Source organism: Strigops habroptila, chromosome 2 (genome assembly GCF_004027225.2).
Source record: "Strigops habroptila isolate Jane chromosome 2, bStrHab1.2.pri, whole genome shotgun sequence".
NCBI lineage: Eukaryota > Metazoa > Chordata > Aves > Psittaciformes > Psittacidae > Strigops > Strigops habroptila.
Window position 1 is genome coordinate 94,100,545 of NC_044278.2, and position 15,569 is coordinate 94,116,113.

General features: G+C 40.5%; 1 protein-coding gene across 1 annotated transcript in view; it reads right to left on the reverse strand.

Moving 5' to 3' along the window:
- LCP1 (lymphocyte cytosolic protein 1) overlaps window positions 1-13,182 on the reverse strand; it is a 29,529-nt gene extending 16,347 nt beyond the window's left edge. Inside the window, exons 1-5 of the mRNA XM_030476938.1 lie at window positions 13,009-13,182; window positions 4,258-4,348; window positions 2,359-2,510; window positions 1,521-1,650; window positions 499-631 (exon numbers count right to left, since the gene is read on the reverse strand). Coding sequence (XP_030332798.1) covers window positions 499-631; window positions 1,521-1,650; window positions 2,359-2,510; window positions 4,258-4,324 — 482 coding nt within the window. The 5' untranslated portion in view covers window positions 4,325-4,348; window positions 13,009-13,182. The remainder of the gene's footprint in view (window positions 1-498; window positions 632-1,520; window positions 1,651-2,358; window positions 2,511-4,257; window positions 4,349-13,008) is intronic.
- Between the last annotated feature and the right edge of the window lie 2,387 nt (window positions 13,183-15,569).

Here is a 15,569-nt window from a genome sequence, read left to right on the forward strand (position 1 = left end):
GAAGGCAAAGAGTTGGAGTGTTACTGAACAAATATGGATAGCCTCTGTTTTCATAGCTACACACACAGGCATACATGCAAGGAATTCTTCTGGGTCACATGCAGATTGTACTATAGGTGTGAGGCAAAGAATGCCACAAGGTGAAGTTGCGTGAGAAGTTTATTGTGCAGAAAATCTCTGTGAAAGCACTCACTATCTTGTGCTGCTTTGTGTGAACCCTCAAAAGTCCTTGGACAAAAGTAAAACCAAGTAACTCCTCAAATTTCGCTGAATTCATCTTATTGCAAGGGCCCATAGGCAAGGAAAAATTCTGATTTAACATGAAAGAACCTTTATATTTTTGAAGATAAAAGAAGCAAAACCCCCTAGCATTATTAAGGCCCTGAATCTGCAAAGATTCATGAGCTTCATGTAAGGTCAGCAGCTTTCATTTAAGCAGACACGTGAGTTTCTGCAGACTCATGGTTCCGAGTTGTGAGAAAGATAGGTATTATTTACCAAAGCACTATGCCATCACCAACCGCCTGGAAGAGGTCATCTGTTTCTGGATTCATTGGGACCACATGCTTACAGTCAGGGTCCTTCTCAAGGGCTTTATTAATCCAGTTGACAAAGGCATACTTTTCTTCCTCTGTGGACACAACATCAAATCCATCAGTTTGCTGTGCAATAGCTCTACCATCATTTTATTTACAAAGGCAGAACTTCTAGGGGAGAAGACTCACCCACCAGTGTGACTGGAGGAGTTTGTTAATCAGTCACACTGACCAACAAACTCCTACAGGGGAAGAATGCTCTGAGGAGACAGACAAATGAACTGAAAGCAGCAATGAGCTTGAGCTGGTTAATACTTCTTCCATACTCCCTCCCAGTAACTGGGGTTGCCTGGTGTCATGAGAACAGGTATATTACAGAGATTGGTAATGAAGTTCACATGATTCAACTGTATGTTTCAGTTGCTATGCTCTGCTAAGTGTAATTTGTACATGCACCATAATTTGAATGCATTGTTGTATCACTCTGCTAAATCAAAATCCCAGGTAACTTCAAATAAGTTTAAATAGTGAATTCTGTATTGTACATTACACCCTCCACATGTTAAATATCTAGAAGAGACTGGCCAGGATTGGATTCTCCCAAAGAGTATTGAGAGGGTAGTGAGCAAATGTTCCTTATAGTCCAACAGGGCTGTAATGTAGCTACCCTGTACCAGCAGCACTTACAGGGCCTCCAGTAACTCAGAGGTGTCCTCTGTTGCCCAGGTGGGTGGAGACCTTGGAAGCATCTGTGATGGTGAGCTCCCCTCACCCCCAACCTGACCTTTATTTCCTCTCTATAACTCTGCTCAAACGATAACCGCCAGAGGTATTGGTAATGGGTCGTGATGGCCATATCAGACTCAAAGTGGATTAAGGGGAGACAGGTAACAACACAATAGCCAAGGGTTATCTGAATAATGTGCATCACCACCAAAACATACTTGTTTCTTGTTGCTACCAGTGTAGAACAGCTGTACCTACCTGAGTAAGAGTGTTGTGTGCCGGCACTGGACTGCTCGGATGTCCCACCAATAGCACAGATCCCCTCCTTCTTGTTGATTTGCTTTCGGAACGACTTAGCAACATCGTCACTCTTCAAGTTTTGGAAAATCTTTCAAGCACGAGAGACAATTTTAAGATTTCAGAGAATTAAACCAAGCTAAACCAGTGAGCTCTTGGGCCATGAGACACGTCCTCTCTGCTTCATATATAGGGAAGCACAGCTTGTGTATTATTCAGTGGGTTTTTGTGTAAAATCTGTGTATTTGTCATGGCAGAACGGGATCATACACAACTTCTATGTGAACAAAGATCAGCTAAGTAACAGAAATGTATATGATATGAAACCATGGAGTTAAAATGTACAGGAGAAGGGCCTTTAACAGTTTTGGTTTGAAGAAAGGAGAAGTAAAAATCTATTTCTCCATCCCAAGGGAAATTCCACTATTTTAGCATTTGCTTTTGCCCCAGTTCAGGCCAGAAAAAGAATAAAAAAATGCCCCATAAAGTTTTCAGTTTCAATCTGATGAAGGTTTTTGTAACCATTTAGCCAGAACATAAACCTTTTGCAACTCATAACTGTAAAACTTTATCCAGCTGAATCAACCAATCTGAAAGATACTAAGTATATTCAATACACAGCTGCATTCATGTAACTTGTCCCAGTTAATTGAAGGATTTCTAGTTGGGTTACCTCTTGCTTTCATCTTTTCCAGTGAGGGGACTCCTTGGATAAGCTAGGTGCCCATGAGACCCTGTGCTTGTGCCTCTGATGTGCCCTAGGGACCATCTTGAGTATCCTGTGTGGCATCTTACTTACTGAAATAAATTCATCAAAACTGATCCTGCCATCCCTCGTGGTTGTCAAATTCTGAATGAGTTCTCTGGCTTTATATCCTGGGAGAGGGAGACTGGCTGCCTTCAACACATCTGTTAAATCATTGGTGTGGATGAAGCCATTCCCACTGACATCTGCAAAGATTAAAACATTTTGATTCTACGCTAGCCCAATGAAATGTACGAACAAAAAGGCTGTTGTTTTTATTTTACCTGGGGAAGGGTATATAAAGATTTGTTATCCTGAAATACAGTATTTTCAACCACTGTTCTGTCATTCACACCCAAGAAAAAATTACTATCACCATTTAACAAACAAAAACCCACAATGATGAAATTATATGTTTTAGACATACAGTAATACCTTAACAAAGCTAGGTTTAGAGGCATGTAATTACTTTCCAAGGTTACATATAGACAAACATGATTTATAGAGGGACTATCCTGTCTACAGAACAACTAAAAAAAATGGAATTCATGCTGTACAGAGTTACACCTTACATGTGCGTATGTTCATAGGTATAACTTATGATTTTGGCCTGTTTCCAGTATCATCAGAAGGCATGAGTTTAGAGGCTTGGAACTGCATATGGTCATTCTTAAAACAAAAACTTGTGTGTTTCTCTGTGATGGTGCTAAACAGATAATCCTGCTGAGCCTGTTGCAAGATCCGGGGTAGGATTTTATGAGAAGATCACCAAGACAGGTTAAATTGTCCTTTCTTTGCCAGTTTGTGTAAATCTCCACAGATAAAAAAGAAAACTGAATCTATTGCATGGAGAGTTTTTGTTAAAAAGCTATGGTGATGTACATGGTTATGTACATATATAGGTTTTTATGATTATGTATTTATATTTGTGTTTTATATGTCTGTGTGTTTCTTGTTCCGCAGATTGTTTTCCCCCAGCCCAGAGGCTTAGGTGATTTCAAAGAAGCATGTGTTAATTTCCTGTGTGGTAAATTGCAATGTGAGTCGCTCGTTGCATGCTGCAAAAACGCACTTGTCTCTCAGCATCAGTAGCATGGATTAATGCAGATTACGAAGAGCGTCCTATCCATTTCTGAAGTCATACAACAAAAGGGTCTGGACTTGGAGAAGGAAATGACTGGGAGGGGAATGAGAGTTTTCTTCCAGTATTTGCCTTGTCAGTGCATAGGGTGTATGGGGCACATGGTGACCCAGCCTATACTACTGTGTGCTCAGAAATCAACCAACCATCACCTGAAACAGCAAGGACAACTGATTAACACATAATCCAGTGAGGATGACAGATCTGCTAATAAAAGTTCAGTGAGCTGTGAGAGGTACAAGGCCCTTTTCTTAGAATTTGGGTAGAAAGTGGTGGGTCTGAATGACTTTAAAGGAGACAAATCAGATGAGACCTTTAAAGGCTTGGAAAGGAAACGCACACTTTAAAAATATATGTGGTTTGAAAGGTCATAGTAAAGGGATTACAAATTTTGTGGCCATTTGCACATTTGTCTTCTCCAGACTCTCCCTCCCCAAAGGGAGTAAGCAACTTCCATTAAAATAAAAACTTTTTGCTTTCCAACTACTTAGTCAGGAATAAACAAAATTCTTAGGAAAACACATGCAAGTATTTCCAAAATGGTTTTCTGTACAGCTTTGGAGGTTATTTCATAAGCCCTGCCACTCCTTGCCCTTCCATCTCTCTCTGGTAAGAAGCCATTGCTCTGCAGCATGCTGATGTGGTTTCACCTAGGACGCCTGCAGTGGCAGGAAAACGACTTTCTGTGGTCTCTGTGATACAGCAGATCAGCATTGGATTGACTGACCATTTCCTCATGGCCAATCAGTACATGAGAAAAGAGCTTGCCATGGCTTCACACTTCTGCAGTGTTTCCTGTTTGCCGTACCCACCGACTTTGCTGAAAGCCTCTTGTAGCTCTGCCATCTCCTCCTCCGAGAAATGTGCAGTTGACGCCATTTCTTATTTCTCTGAGTGGCAGGTCTGCAAGAAGAAAGCACTTGGTTTTATTTGGTGCCTTTTGGGGTTTGTAATTGTGATGAAAAAGAGGGGGTTTCAATTGGATTTTCAAAGTCTCGGAGCAGCACCCCATAGCTGAAAGCCCAGTTCTCCTCTGCATCCTAAAATCAAGTGAAGGGGTAAAATCTTGCACGCATGAGATACAAATCCATGTCCCTCCTGCTGTTTTGCTAGGCCCTGCTCAAACCGCAACAGTTTTTTGTATACTAATTTAATTGGAATTAATCCTACATCTGCTACCTTTTGTGTCTCATGGGGAAAGCGGACAAAACCATGCTCATTCTTGTCATTCCCCCTTTTGAAAACACAGTTCACCTTCTGCTTCTTCAGCAGTGCTGGCAAAGCAGTGCTGTTGCCAGCAGTGCTGGCAAAGAAGCCCTGTCTGCCACTGGGGCTCTGGGCTGGAGCCATCCAGAGTCTCAGGGGATATTTGCACCACCTACCTTTGGGTACCTAATGAGAAGCTAGTTACCTTTATGGGATGGATGGATGGATGGATGGATGGATGGATGGATGGATGGATGGATGGATGGAGAGAAGCTCCTTCGCCAAGTGTTCAGAGCAACCAGGTCAGGCTTCCCTGAGGGCTACTTCTGTTCCTGGCTATGAGGAGCATTTAGGGACTTGCCCTTCAAGGTACCTAAGTTAGTGCCTGAGGTTGGGTGGCACTTTAGGAATAGGTGGCTGGAAGTTTCCCTGCCTTTCCTCTCATCAAAGATATAAAGCAGGAGGAAAGATTAGACTTTCCCTTTCTACACACCTTTCTTAATAAACAGAAGGGGAAAGTTTACATCCATCCATCAAATTATTTAATACACTTCCAGAAAATGCACATTATATTCCTCTGCTTTTTCATGCACCTACTGTCCCTTGCATCTATTCATGAGGAAACCCTTAATGAGATGAACTATCTATTATTCTATATTTGCGAGAATGACTCTAGTGTCCTAGGTCTCTTTAAGAACTAATTAACCAAGCAATAATTTAAATAGAATAGAATGGAAACCTGAGTTGGTCCTGGAAAGTGGTTGCTGTAGCTACAGTGTTCAAATGAGGAAAAACAAATACCTGAAATACCTCATTCCTAGACTAAAACCAGCATTGCATCCTGAAGGCTTGGATTCCAAACTTTATAGAAAAATATACAGGGATAATGTAAAAAGTTACAGATGTGTTCTAGCTCTCTACAGAGACACAGAGTTGTATACAGCCTATCCAGGCTTCAGATTTAATGCTCTCCTGAACTCACGCTTGATAAAATTGACGCATTGTATCTGTGAAAACCACTATGGACATGGCTTTGAAACAGCCCAAAGACAATCTCATGTGTTTAGCTTTTTTCTACTACCTCCCTGCAGTATCATGTACCCTTTTTCTGCCTCATCACTGTGGTTTTAGGGTGAGGACAGCTTTCAGAGAAAAATTTGTTCATTCACTTGAACCTTCATAAGTAGAGAAATGCAGTATAATCCATAATGCAGTTGCTCTTCGGGCAAGAGAACCCATGTGCAGTTTTCAGCACAATGGAGCTGGTGATTGCTACTGAAATACTAACATAATACTACAAGTGGTTCTAACCACCATACTTTCAAGGATTACCTGTAAAAATCCCTGCGATCCACTAATAATGTGGGTAATGTACACTAGGGTAAAATTAGACCCATAGTCTTCCACTTCATCCTGGTATCTTTCCTGCCTCTGATTCCTCACTACCAATGTTTTTCTGTTGCATGCTCTGTGTTTTTACAACACATGGATTCCCTAAAATGCACTTGGACACATGAAAATCTCACACCATCATCAAGAAAATCCATATTCCACTCAATTAATCAAAATTAGAATTTTCAGATTAAAGGTTTCAGAGTTATTCACAATTAAAAAATGCTATTATTTTTTAAATTGTTCGAGTAGTAAAACCAAAACATATGGAAATCAAGAGTTAAAGCTTTAGCAACACACAACAAAAACTAGCAAATCCACTTTGAAAAAGCTACTTTTTGGTATATAAACTGCTTATTTTGCTTAGCTCATTAAAAGTAAATGATGATATTTAGGCACACAGAAATGTAAAATGCTTCTGGACAATGGCGGAGGAGGTCATGTCCAATATTTTCCTTCTGATTTTATCAGCCAAGAGCAGATTCATTTGCTTCCAGGGGCCAAACATTTTAAGCACTTCACTGACCTCAATGCAAACTGAAAATACCTTGGGCATCCTATCAAGAGGGCATCCAATAGCCCTGCATGAATAGTTTGATTACTGATAATCCACAAGGCATTGTACGCATTAGGTGTGCTGCCCTGCTCCAAATCATTTGCAAAATCAGTATGACAAGACAGACACAGAGAAAAAAATGCAGAAGATGGCAAAGGAGAATATGTGGAGATGACAGGCAATATGAATGAGCTGAAATAGCTTATTTGAAGGGAATAGCTGTTGAGGAGCTGAGAAAGGAGCCAAGAGAAAATCAGCTGATGACAACCAGGCAATGGCTTTGATCACAGAGATGTACAGCAAAAAGCAATGGGAAAAGCTGGGCAGGAGCGAGGTGGCAAGAGGGAGGGAAGTTTGGGAAGGAACAAATACAAACAGCTTAGCTATTAGCACAAATGAGATTTTGAAGGTCAGCAGCAGCTGGGAGGAAGGATCTTGAACTTGGTGTTATCAGAGATCAGTGAAAGAATTCAAGTTCTTTAGAGAGAACAAGATGAAAGTCGACACATGCTCAGATGAGGAGGCAGGACGCTGAGGAGGGAAAGACGGGTCAGAGCAAGAAAGACAGTGGAACTGCCAACCAGAAATAAATGGAAGGTAATAAAAATTCATAAGGAAAATAAAACACTATGTGAGACAGACTGAACTTCAGATGGCATCAGGACATCGGGATTACACGTTGCCTGAAGTGACACTCCATTCTTTTTTGCCAAACAGCATAAACCCGCTATTGCAAAAGCAAAAATAGAGTTGTGCAAATACACTCCTTCCTCCACAGTAGACTGTTGAGTTTCAGGTTAATGTAAAATGGGAAAATGGTCTCACCTAAGCTGCTGAGAACCATACCAAACTGATATCAAAAAAACCTCTATGAAGCACTCCCTTTCCTGCTGTCATTTTCAAACCAATATATTACAGCCATGCCTTTAAGCCTCCTTTTATTTGACCTTATCCTAAGAAGAACCTACTATCGCACTGATGTTTTAAGAGATCTAATAACAAACTATTTTCAGTCTAGAATATAAAGGAAGAACTAAAATAATCTCAAACCTGAACATTACTGCTAAATTGAAACACAGTGATATTGATGTCCTTTTATCTCTTTCGATTTTGAAGCCATAATCTGAGAAGCTGCCTGGTTACACATTACTTGGCAAAGTGTGTACCCACCATGCAATATAAATAATAAATGGCAAAGCCATTAAAACCTCAAGGTTTCCAAGATTCTTATTAAATGGTTACCTTGTTTCATGTTTTCCTCCACTTCTCTGGTGTTTAAGCTTTATTGCAAGCAAGGCAATGAAAACCTTGAAGATGTGAAACCACACTTTACAGCTAAACATAAAGTTATACCTTTCCCCAAAGCAAAAAAACAAATTTCATCGGGCAACATTACATTTCACAAACGCATATTTAAATCATCAAGAACAACTTAACTGTGAGTTTGCTGCTGAGAAAGTTGAATAAATTACTAATATTTACGCACTTTCTACCATCAGAGCTTTATTTTAACACACTAGTACTTTGTTAATAATTCCATAACTTCTCTAGCTGTTGGACAGTGATCAGATAAAGGACTGCAAAAGTGTTCCCTGTCATATAGAAATTTCCCTATCTCTTCTGCTATCTTCTCTTCAAACTTATTTATTTTTTCTGAAACAAGAGGCACCCACTATTGCAAAACGTAGCTGTTGTTAGAGTTGCATGGGGCAGCATAAGACTGTGCCTCCTCCACACAGAAAACTCTGCCTTTTACTTTATGAGAGCTCTCAGCTCCGCTTCCTTTTCTCTTTCTTGCCTCATCCACAAATTCAATTTCCAAATGTGTCAGGCTTCCTGTAAGGGTTGGGGAATATTTCCCCAGCTCTTTTCTGTGTTAGCCCTTCCTTCCCCACCGATATTAAAGAGGTACCACCAGCAATTCTCCACCAACACACAGCTTGCCCTGGACAATGGTACCAGCAGGCAGGAATAAGAGAAGTGACCTCAGAATCGTGCAGAAATTCTTGTGATAGACCTGAAGCATCTTGCAGGCCAGAAAAATATATGGGAAAAGGGAGTATCTTGAGTATATTCAATCTTTGTCCCATATTTCTTTCACCTTTGGGGCTGTCCTCATTCCTGGTCACTCACCAGAATATCCCTGATAGGATATTCCTCCACAGAAATATTTCCCTCTACCTTTCTCTCATAATGTCTCACACGTAAATCCATATATCCATATGCATTTCTGCTCAAATTATGTGTCTCAGATGGTTTTCTACAGTATGGAAAGGTTGAAGAGGAGACAAGAAAAGAGGAGATTTATGAGTTAGGCTCTGATAAATATTTTCCTTCTGGAGACATGTTTTTGTCATTTTTGTTCTCACTAAAGGGTGAGAAAAAGAGAAATTATTCAATGGATCTCATGTTGAAAGAAGAATCAATGATATAACTGCAACAGTGTGGCCTAGAAGTTCCTCAATTTTAAAGTTTCATTCTGTGCTCATCAGCAAAAAACTTCTACTAAAATGCAACAGGCAAAGCCATCTCACTGGCAGTCAGCTGAATATATTCTTTTGCATAATCCAGAATAATTTTTCTCCCAATTAAACTTTATATTTTCAGCATACTATTATTATCATGCTTCTTTCTCATATATTTATTATTATCTGTTGATATTTTTACCATTCTGATAAAAATAATTTGCTTGCATCCCTGCATTAGCACCCACAGCAAAGTAGGACAGTAACATTAACACTAAATTTCCCCAGCCTTACTGCCAGATGCATTTCTTACACAACAACTTCGAAAATAATTTAAGTAGCACAAACTGCAATTTCTTTGAACACATGAGGTGTTTCATAATAAAAAGTTAATTTTTCAAGTTGTGCGCTTAGTGGTACGATTATTTCCCTCTTTAAATAGCTACAGATATACACATTGATAAAAGGTTTTTCTAACTTCCTCAAAGATGCTGAGCTAAATTTTAAATCCTAAAGTAGACAGAAATGCACTTGGCTCTGTTAGCAATGTGTAACCTCTATTACAGTACCTTCAATACGGGTGGGATCTTGCTGTTTAAATCAGCATACAAAACAAAGAGAGGAGTCTTTCTGAAATTGTGGCAAATAGTTCCTCCCTGGTACATGATAAAGATTGGAAATAAATTATAATCTTTGTCTCACAGGCCTTTTAAAATGCTAGAACAGCAAAATCTCACTGTGTATGCAGGCACTGGAATTATTAAGCTGTTGTACTTCACATATTTCATATACAATTTGAAGAAACACAGAGAAAAGACATTTATTACTATTCAGAAAGCAACATGGTGATGCCCATGAGTTATTTTCTTAATGTTCCATTTTATAAAGGACCTTATATGTCAATGCAATGCCCGAGACCTAAATTAAATATGAGTCAACAGGGCTTGGGAAGGAAAAATCCACAGGATTTGTAGAGAAATGGAGATCTCTTTCCAATATACCACTCAGTGGCAGGGAGTGCTAATCCTTCAAGGAAATGAAGATATTGAAGAAGCAGAACTGTGAATCCATAAATACTCTCCTTATGTGTCTTTTATCTGTCAGATACATCATACCAGGGAGAGTCTATATATATGCATATTATTTTTCAATCAGAGCCTGTAGAATTTTTCTTCAAAAAGAAAAAAGTTGATCCAATACACTACAGTTTTTGTTGGGTCACTTATCTTTTCTATCCCATTAGCAATACAAGCTAGCTTTAAAGTGAAAACATTTTTCCATAGAAAAAGGAAAATTTTGATTCTCAACTGCTTTCCAGTGATTTTTTTTTCTCCCCCCCCTTTTCTTTTTTTTTGTCTAAAGTTGTTTTTCAAACCAAGCCAAACTGATGAACAGCTTCACTCACTGAGCAGATGTCCTATTTGGCAACGAAAGCCCTGCTCCACCCAGTTCCACCTTCACTAACTAAGGGGGGGGAAGAGATCATCTACAGGGTTGCTTTGGATACAGGTATGAGGAGCTAGCCCACCTCTGCCCCATCACGACTGGAGTGGCAGATGGAACACAAAACCCTGGGCAAACAGATAAAAACCCTCTCTTACCATTCCTGTGAGGCAGCCATCATACTGCAGCCTGATGGCAGAAGGTCACGAAGTACTGACTCAGGCCCAAATGTCCTGTGAAACCCTGGTATCTCATACAAGAAAAGGAGAACATGGCCTGTGTTTCCAGCTCATTAGCAGGAAAATAGTTCCTCTGTGCATGGAAAACACTAAAAACATGTTACAGCTGTAAAAAGGAGGTGGATATATTATTTTTAGATACAAATGTATGTTTGCATTTGACTGATTCCACCTGAATTTATGAATCTGTTGCTGTTGCTCCCATGCCAGGAGTTGTATTCTGTCCTCAGTTTTGCAAGGCTGCTCACTGATTTCAGTAGGATTTTTCAGCACCCTCACATGGGTGCTGCCTCTATATCTGGGACACCCCACTCGCCCTACCCAGCAGCAGCAATTTATTTCCTGTCCTACAGCTTACTGCAAAGATGCACAGAGTGACCAATACAGATCCCCCTACTCCATCTTGCAGCACCTAAATACCATTTCCTTATATTTTTAGTAAATATTTTTATTTTGTTAAATATTTTATGTTTTGCATCAGCATTTCACTAAAGTCTGCTCTTTTGCATGAAAGGGCTAAGAGTATGAAAATGAGCTCATTTCTGAATGCACTGTACTCTCTTGACCTCTTGCCGTCTTCCTTCCTTCCCCTTTACTCAACCTCTTTTTAAAATTCTTTTGTATTTTAGAAAAAACATGATGATGACTTTTACTGTATGATTCCTATCAAGTAGATAGCTCCACTCCATTCTACACAGCTGTATTTTAAGCTACTCATGACTGAAATCAGAAGGAAACAGGATCAAAAAAAATGGTAGCATAATAAAACATGATGGAGTACATGTTGGGTTCTGTGACCAGGGAGAGAGAAGCAACACCACTAGACTTATTTAAGTACAATGACTTTCATATAGATTCTCAAACATTTTATAACCATAACAGTATTCAGTCCAAATCCTTGGCTTCCATTGAGGAAGTAGATTCAAAACCAGTAACATATACAAGCTCTTTTTGACCTACTGCATGAGCACTGCCTTCAGCTTCTCAGCTAAGTAAATCTGGACCACACAGTCAGGACTGAAGCAGAAATCCCAGCTCCTGCTACCAGCAAGTAGGCAGGTATTTCCCCGTCCCTCCTGGCTCTAGCATCCCTCTGTGATGGAGTTTCCCACCATAGGAAAATAGGGGGTTTCCACATCTCTTGTCCTCTCAGGAGAGCTTTCCTAGCCTGGTCTTGACCCTCTCTAGACCCTCTGGCCCCATCTCGCAAGGGTAAAACACTCGTGTGTGAAAAGCAAAAGAGGAAGAAAGTGATACATGCTGGAGTTCCTCTACATGAGAGGTTTCAGGGCATGATATGCTTTTATCAAGACAATCAAACAGCCATCTGATGAGCACCCATCTGCACTCCTGATGGCACAATCTAAGCTGCTGTTTGTTAGAAGTTTTCACTTTATGCTTGCAGCAGTAAGGGCCGATGTTGTCTGTGACTACAAAGACCTGAGGTCCCATTTGCTTCAAAAGTCAAGCTGCTCACAGGCTTAAGGGCCAGTTGTACAGACAGCATTCAAACCAAATCCATATGCTGAGGAAAACACTGTTTGACAAAAACAGCAAGTCTACTGCTCTTACAGAGCAAGAAGTTAAGCCCAAAGGCTTCTGTTCACAGTATAACCACCTAAAATGTCTGCAGACATTTACAAGTCACAGACCATCCACAGTCTGAGCAGAAATCCCAAAGAAAACAAGGGATGAGCCTGACCAGCTTCAACAGTCAAGATCTTACAAGGCAAACCCAATGTTAGTACCACCCCATATCACTGTTTTTAAAGCAAAAGTGCCTACTACAATCAGGCTTCATAATAAATCAGTTTTATTTATTGTCTTCAGAGTAAAATTACATTTATAAAAGCCTGGTATAAATGTCCTAGCAGTCAGCAGAGTATATTATAAACACTACAGGCCAAAATACATTAGCTTTATGAATCTGTGTTTTTTATCACTGTCATTACAATTACCTTCTTACAGGGATCCACTCTGTAATCTACATAATGGCTTCTTACATTACCACACCCTGCCAAATCAACGCAAATTCAGACTACCGCTCTACTCAGTCAAAGACCACTCTGCCCAATCAAATCCATCAAACACTTTCCTGAAGGTCAGTAGGAATGCCATGCACAAGACAACTAGAAAATGATTTATGCTAATATAGAGCCTGCACTACTTTTTCATGGTGACCACAATTTCCTGTGCAGTTAAGCTGCTTGTACGCACGATGAGGGCAGCCTGCCATAGAAACAACAGGTGGTGTGGTCTTACCTCCTGGGTTCAAGCAGTGGGTCCAAACTGCCAGAGCAACAGCTCAACTGCTTCAAATACGACAGGAAGAGAACTCCTTAAGAAAAACCAAACTTCTTGTAGGTTGGGTAACTACAAAGCAGTATGTCGAAAGAGGTTGCTGCGTCACTAGGAAGGTCCTCCTTTTCTGCAGAGCAGCTAGTCAAGCCCAAGACTGGAAGCCCAAGAGTGAGCCCAGAGAAGGAAGTGAAATAAATTTTGTCTTTATAAGGAAATCTCTGGTCTGCCTCTTCACCTCACTACTCCTACAATAGGTCCACTGTCGTGACTGCTTCCTCTTAGTTTTACCCCTCTTTGGTTACGTTCTCTCTCACTAAGCATGTGCACACACGCACAAAATGCCTTCTCTCTCTGGTAATAGGAGCACCATGTTTTAAACTTGCATAACAAGGTCTGCAGTCCTACCCCGTGCTCAACACAGGGCTGGCTGCAAAGTCAGGTTGGAGCACTTGTGGCAGTGTCTACAGGGATGGAGACCCCTCAGCATCTCTGGGCAGCCTCTGCCAACATTTGACTATCCTCACTTTGAAAATGGTTTTTCCTTGCATGCGGTTGGAATTTCCCTTGATGCAACTTGTGACCTTTTTATTCTCAGTGCGCACGTCTGACAAAAGGCTGCCTCCATCTTCTCTATAAGCTCCAATTAGGTAGGTGTAGACACCAAGAAGATCTCTCTCAGCCCTCTCCTCTGCAGGCTGAACAAGCCCAGCCCTCTCCACCTCTTCTCGGATCTCATGTGCTCCAGCCTATGACCATCCTAATGGCTTTCTACAGTTTGTCAAAGCCTTTCTTGTACAGGGGAGCCTCAAGCAGGGCACAGTGCTCCTCATGCAGCCTCACAACAGACACTGATTTCAGGGACACTTCTCCCAGCTACACTGAGGGTCAAGCATAAAAGTGCTTGATGGGTGCAGATATTAGCTCTCTTTCAACCCTGATGATACAGCGTCAGAAGCCTTTGCAGAACTTAAAACACAACATTAATAGATGAAAGTGATTCACTAGCCCCATGGGGATTTTAAGAAATGCCCTGCCTTAACAGCAAAATTTCCACCTCTTTCCACAAGCTGAAGAATCATCCTTCAGCTTTTTTAACAACTTCTGTTCTGACTTTTACCTCTGAAAACAGGCAGCTGGAAAAACGACCAAACTGAATGGCTTTAATGAAGAAGCTGCCATTCACAATTCATCAGACCAGCTGGACCATCAGTTACATACTGATGTAGAGAGCTTTTTCATGATGTCATGAACAAATCTCCATAGTTGAGATCCATCCTTGAAGCACATGTACATTCGCTGTATTCAGAATTACACTGAAATGTGTAATTTTGTTTTTCGGTTTTGAGGGGGTTTTTTTGCTGTGGGGTTTTTTTGGGGTCTTTTTTTTTTTTTTTGGTGGTGGTGGTGGTTGGTTTTTTTTACAAAACAAAATTTGTAATTTTGTTAAACATGTTAAACATATTACTAGACTTCCTTCAAGTAGAAAAATACCTCCCCTATGGTATTTCATTATCTGATAGACTCCGCCACAGCTCCTCTTCTTTGTTTTCTAGGATATTTAACACCAGCCTGATGGTTTGCCCCAACTTTTTTTCTTACAGACCTTTTGAAATCCTTAATTATTTCTGTTGCTCTCCACAACATCTCCCTAAATGCTGCAATACCTTTTCTGAGATAGGGAAGAGGACACCAAATGGTTGCATGTCTTAAATCAAACATTTTCCACAGGAAAACTAGGGGTGGGGTTTTCCTTACCAGAGACATTTGCTAAGCACTCTTAACATCCTCTCTTGAGCTGTTATAGCTTATGCAGAAGGTAGGTGAGGGACTCAGATTTTCCACCCCTATGGTATTTTATATTCATGTCACTTAGACTGAGTTCAATACTGTGTCATCAGTACACAGCACTGATTCATACCAATAGGCACCAGCTGTGCTAAACCAGTGCTCAAACAAGCTTAGAATTACAAGACAGTGAGGATGAGATTTAAAGTATGATGGATTTATAAGGCAAGTATAAACAAAAGATTTTGACAGATTTACTATGGAAACCATGATTCCCTTTCCCTTTTTCTGCCCTATTTCAAGATATACTGGGATGTCACTGTGCATACCTAATAATGCTGTCTTACCAAACATTGTTAAGTAGTCTTTACACACAATCCCAGCTGAAGTCCTGTTATGACAAACATTATTTAAATTCTGCACTGTGCATCCTTGAAGCATCACACAGATAACAATTTTATAAGGATGTGGACCTGTTGGAGCAAGTCCAGAGGAAGGCCCACAAACATGATCAGTGGGCTGGAGCATCTCTCCAATGAAGACAGGCTAAGAGAGTTGGGGTTGTTCAGCCTGGAAGAGAGAAGCCTCAGGGAGACCTTAAAGTACCTGAAGTTCCAATACATAAAGAGCCTGACAAGAAACCTGGAGAGAGACTTTTTACAAGGGTATGTAGGGATAGGACAAGGAGGAATAGCTTTAAAGTGACAGAGGGGAGATTTAGATGATTAGATGTTAGG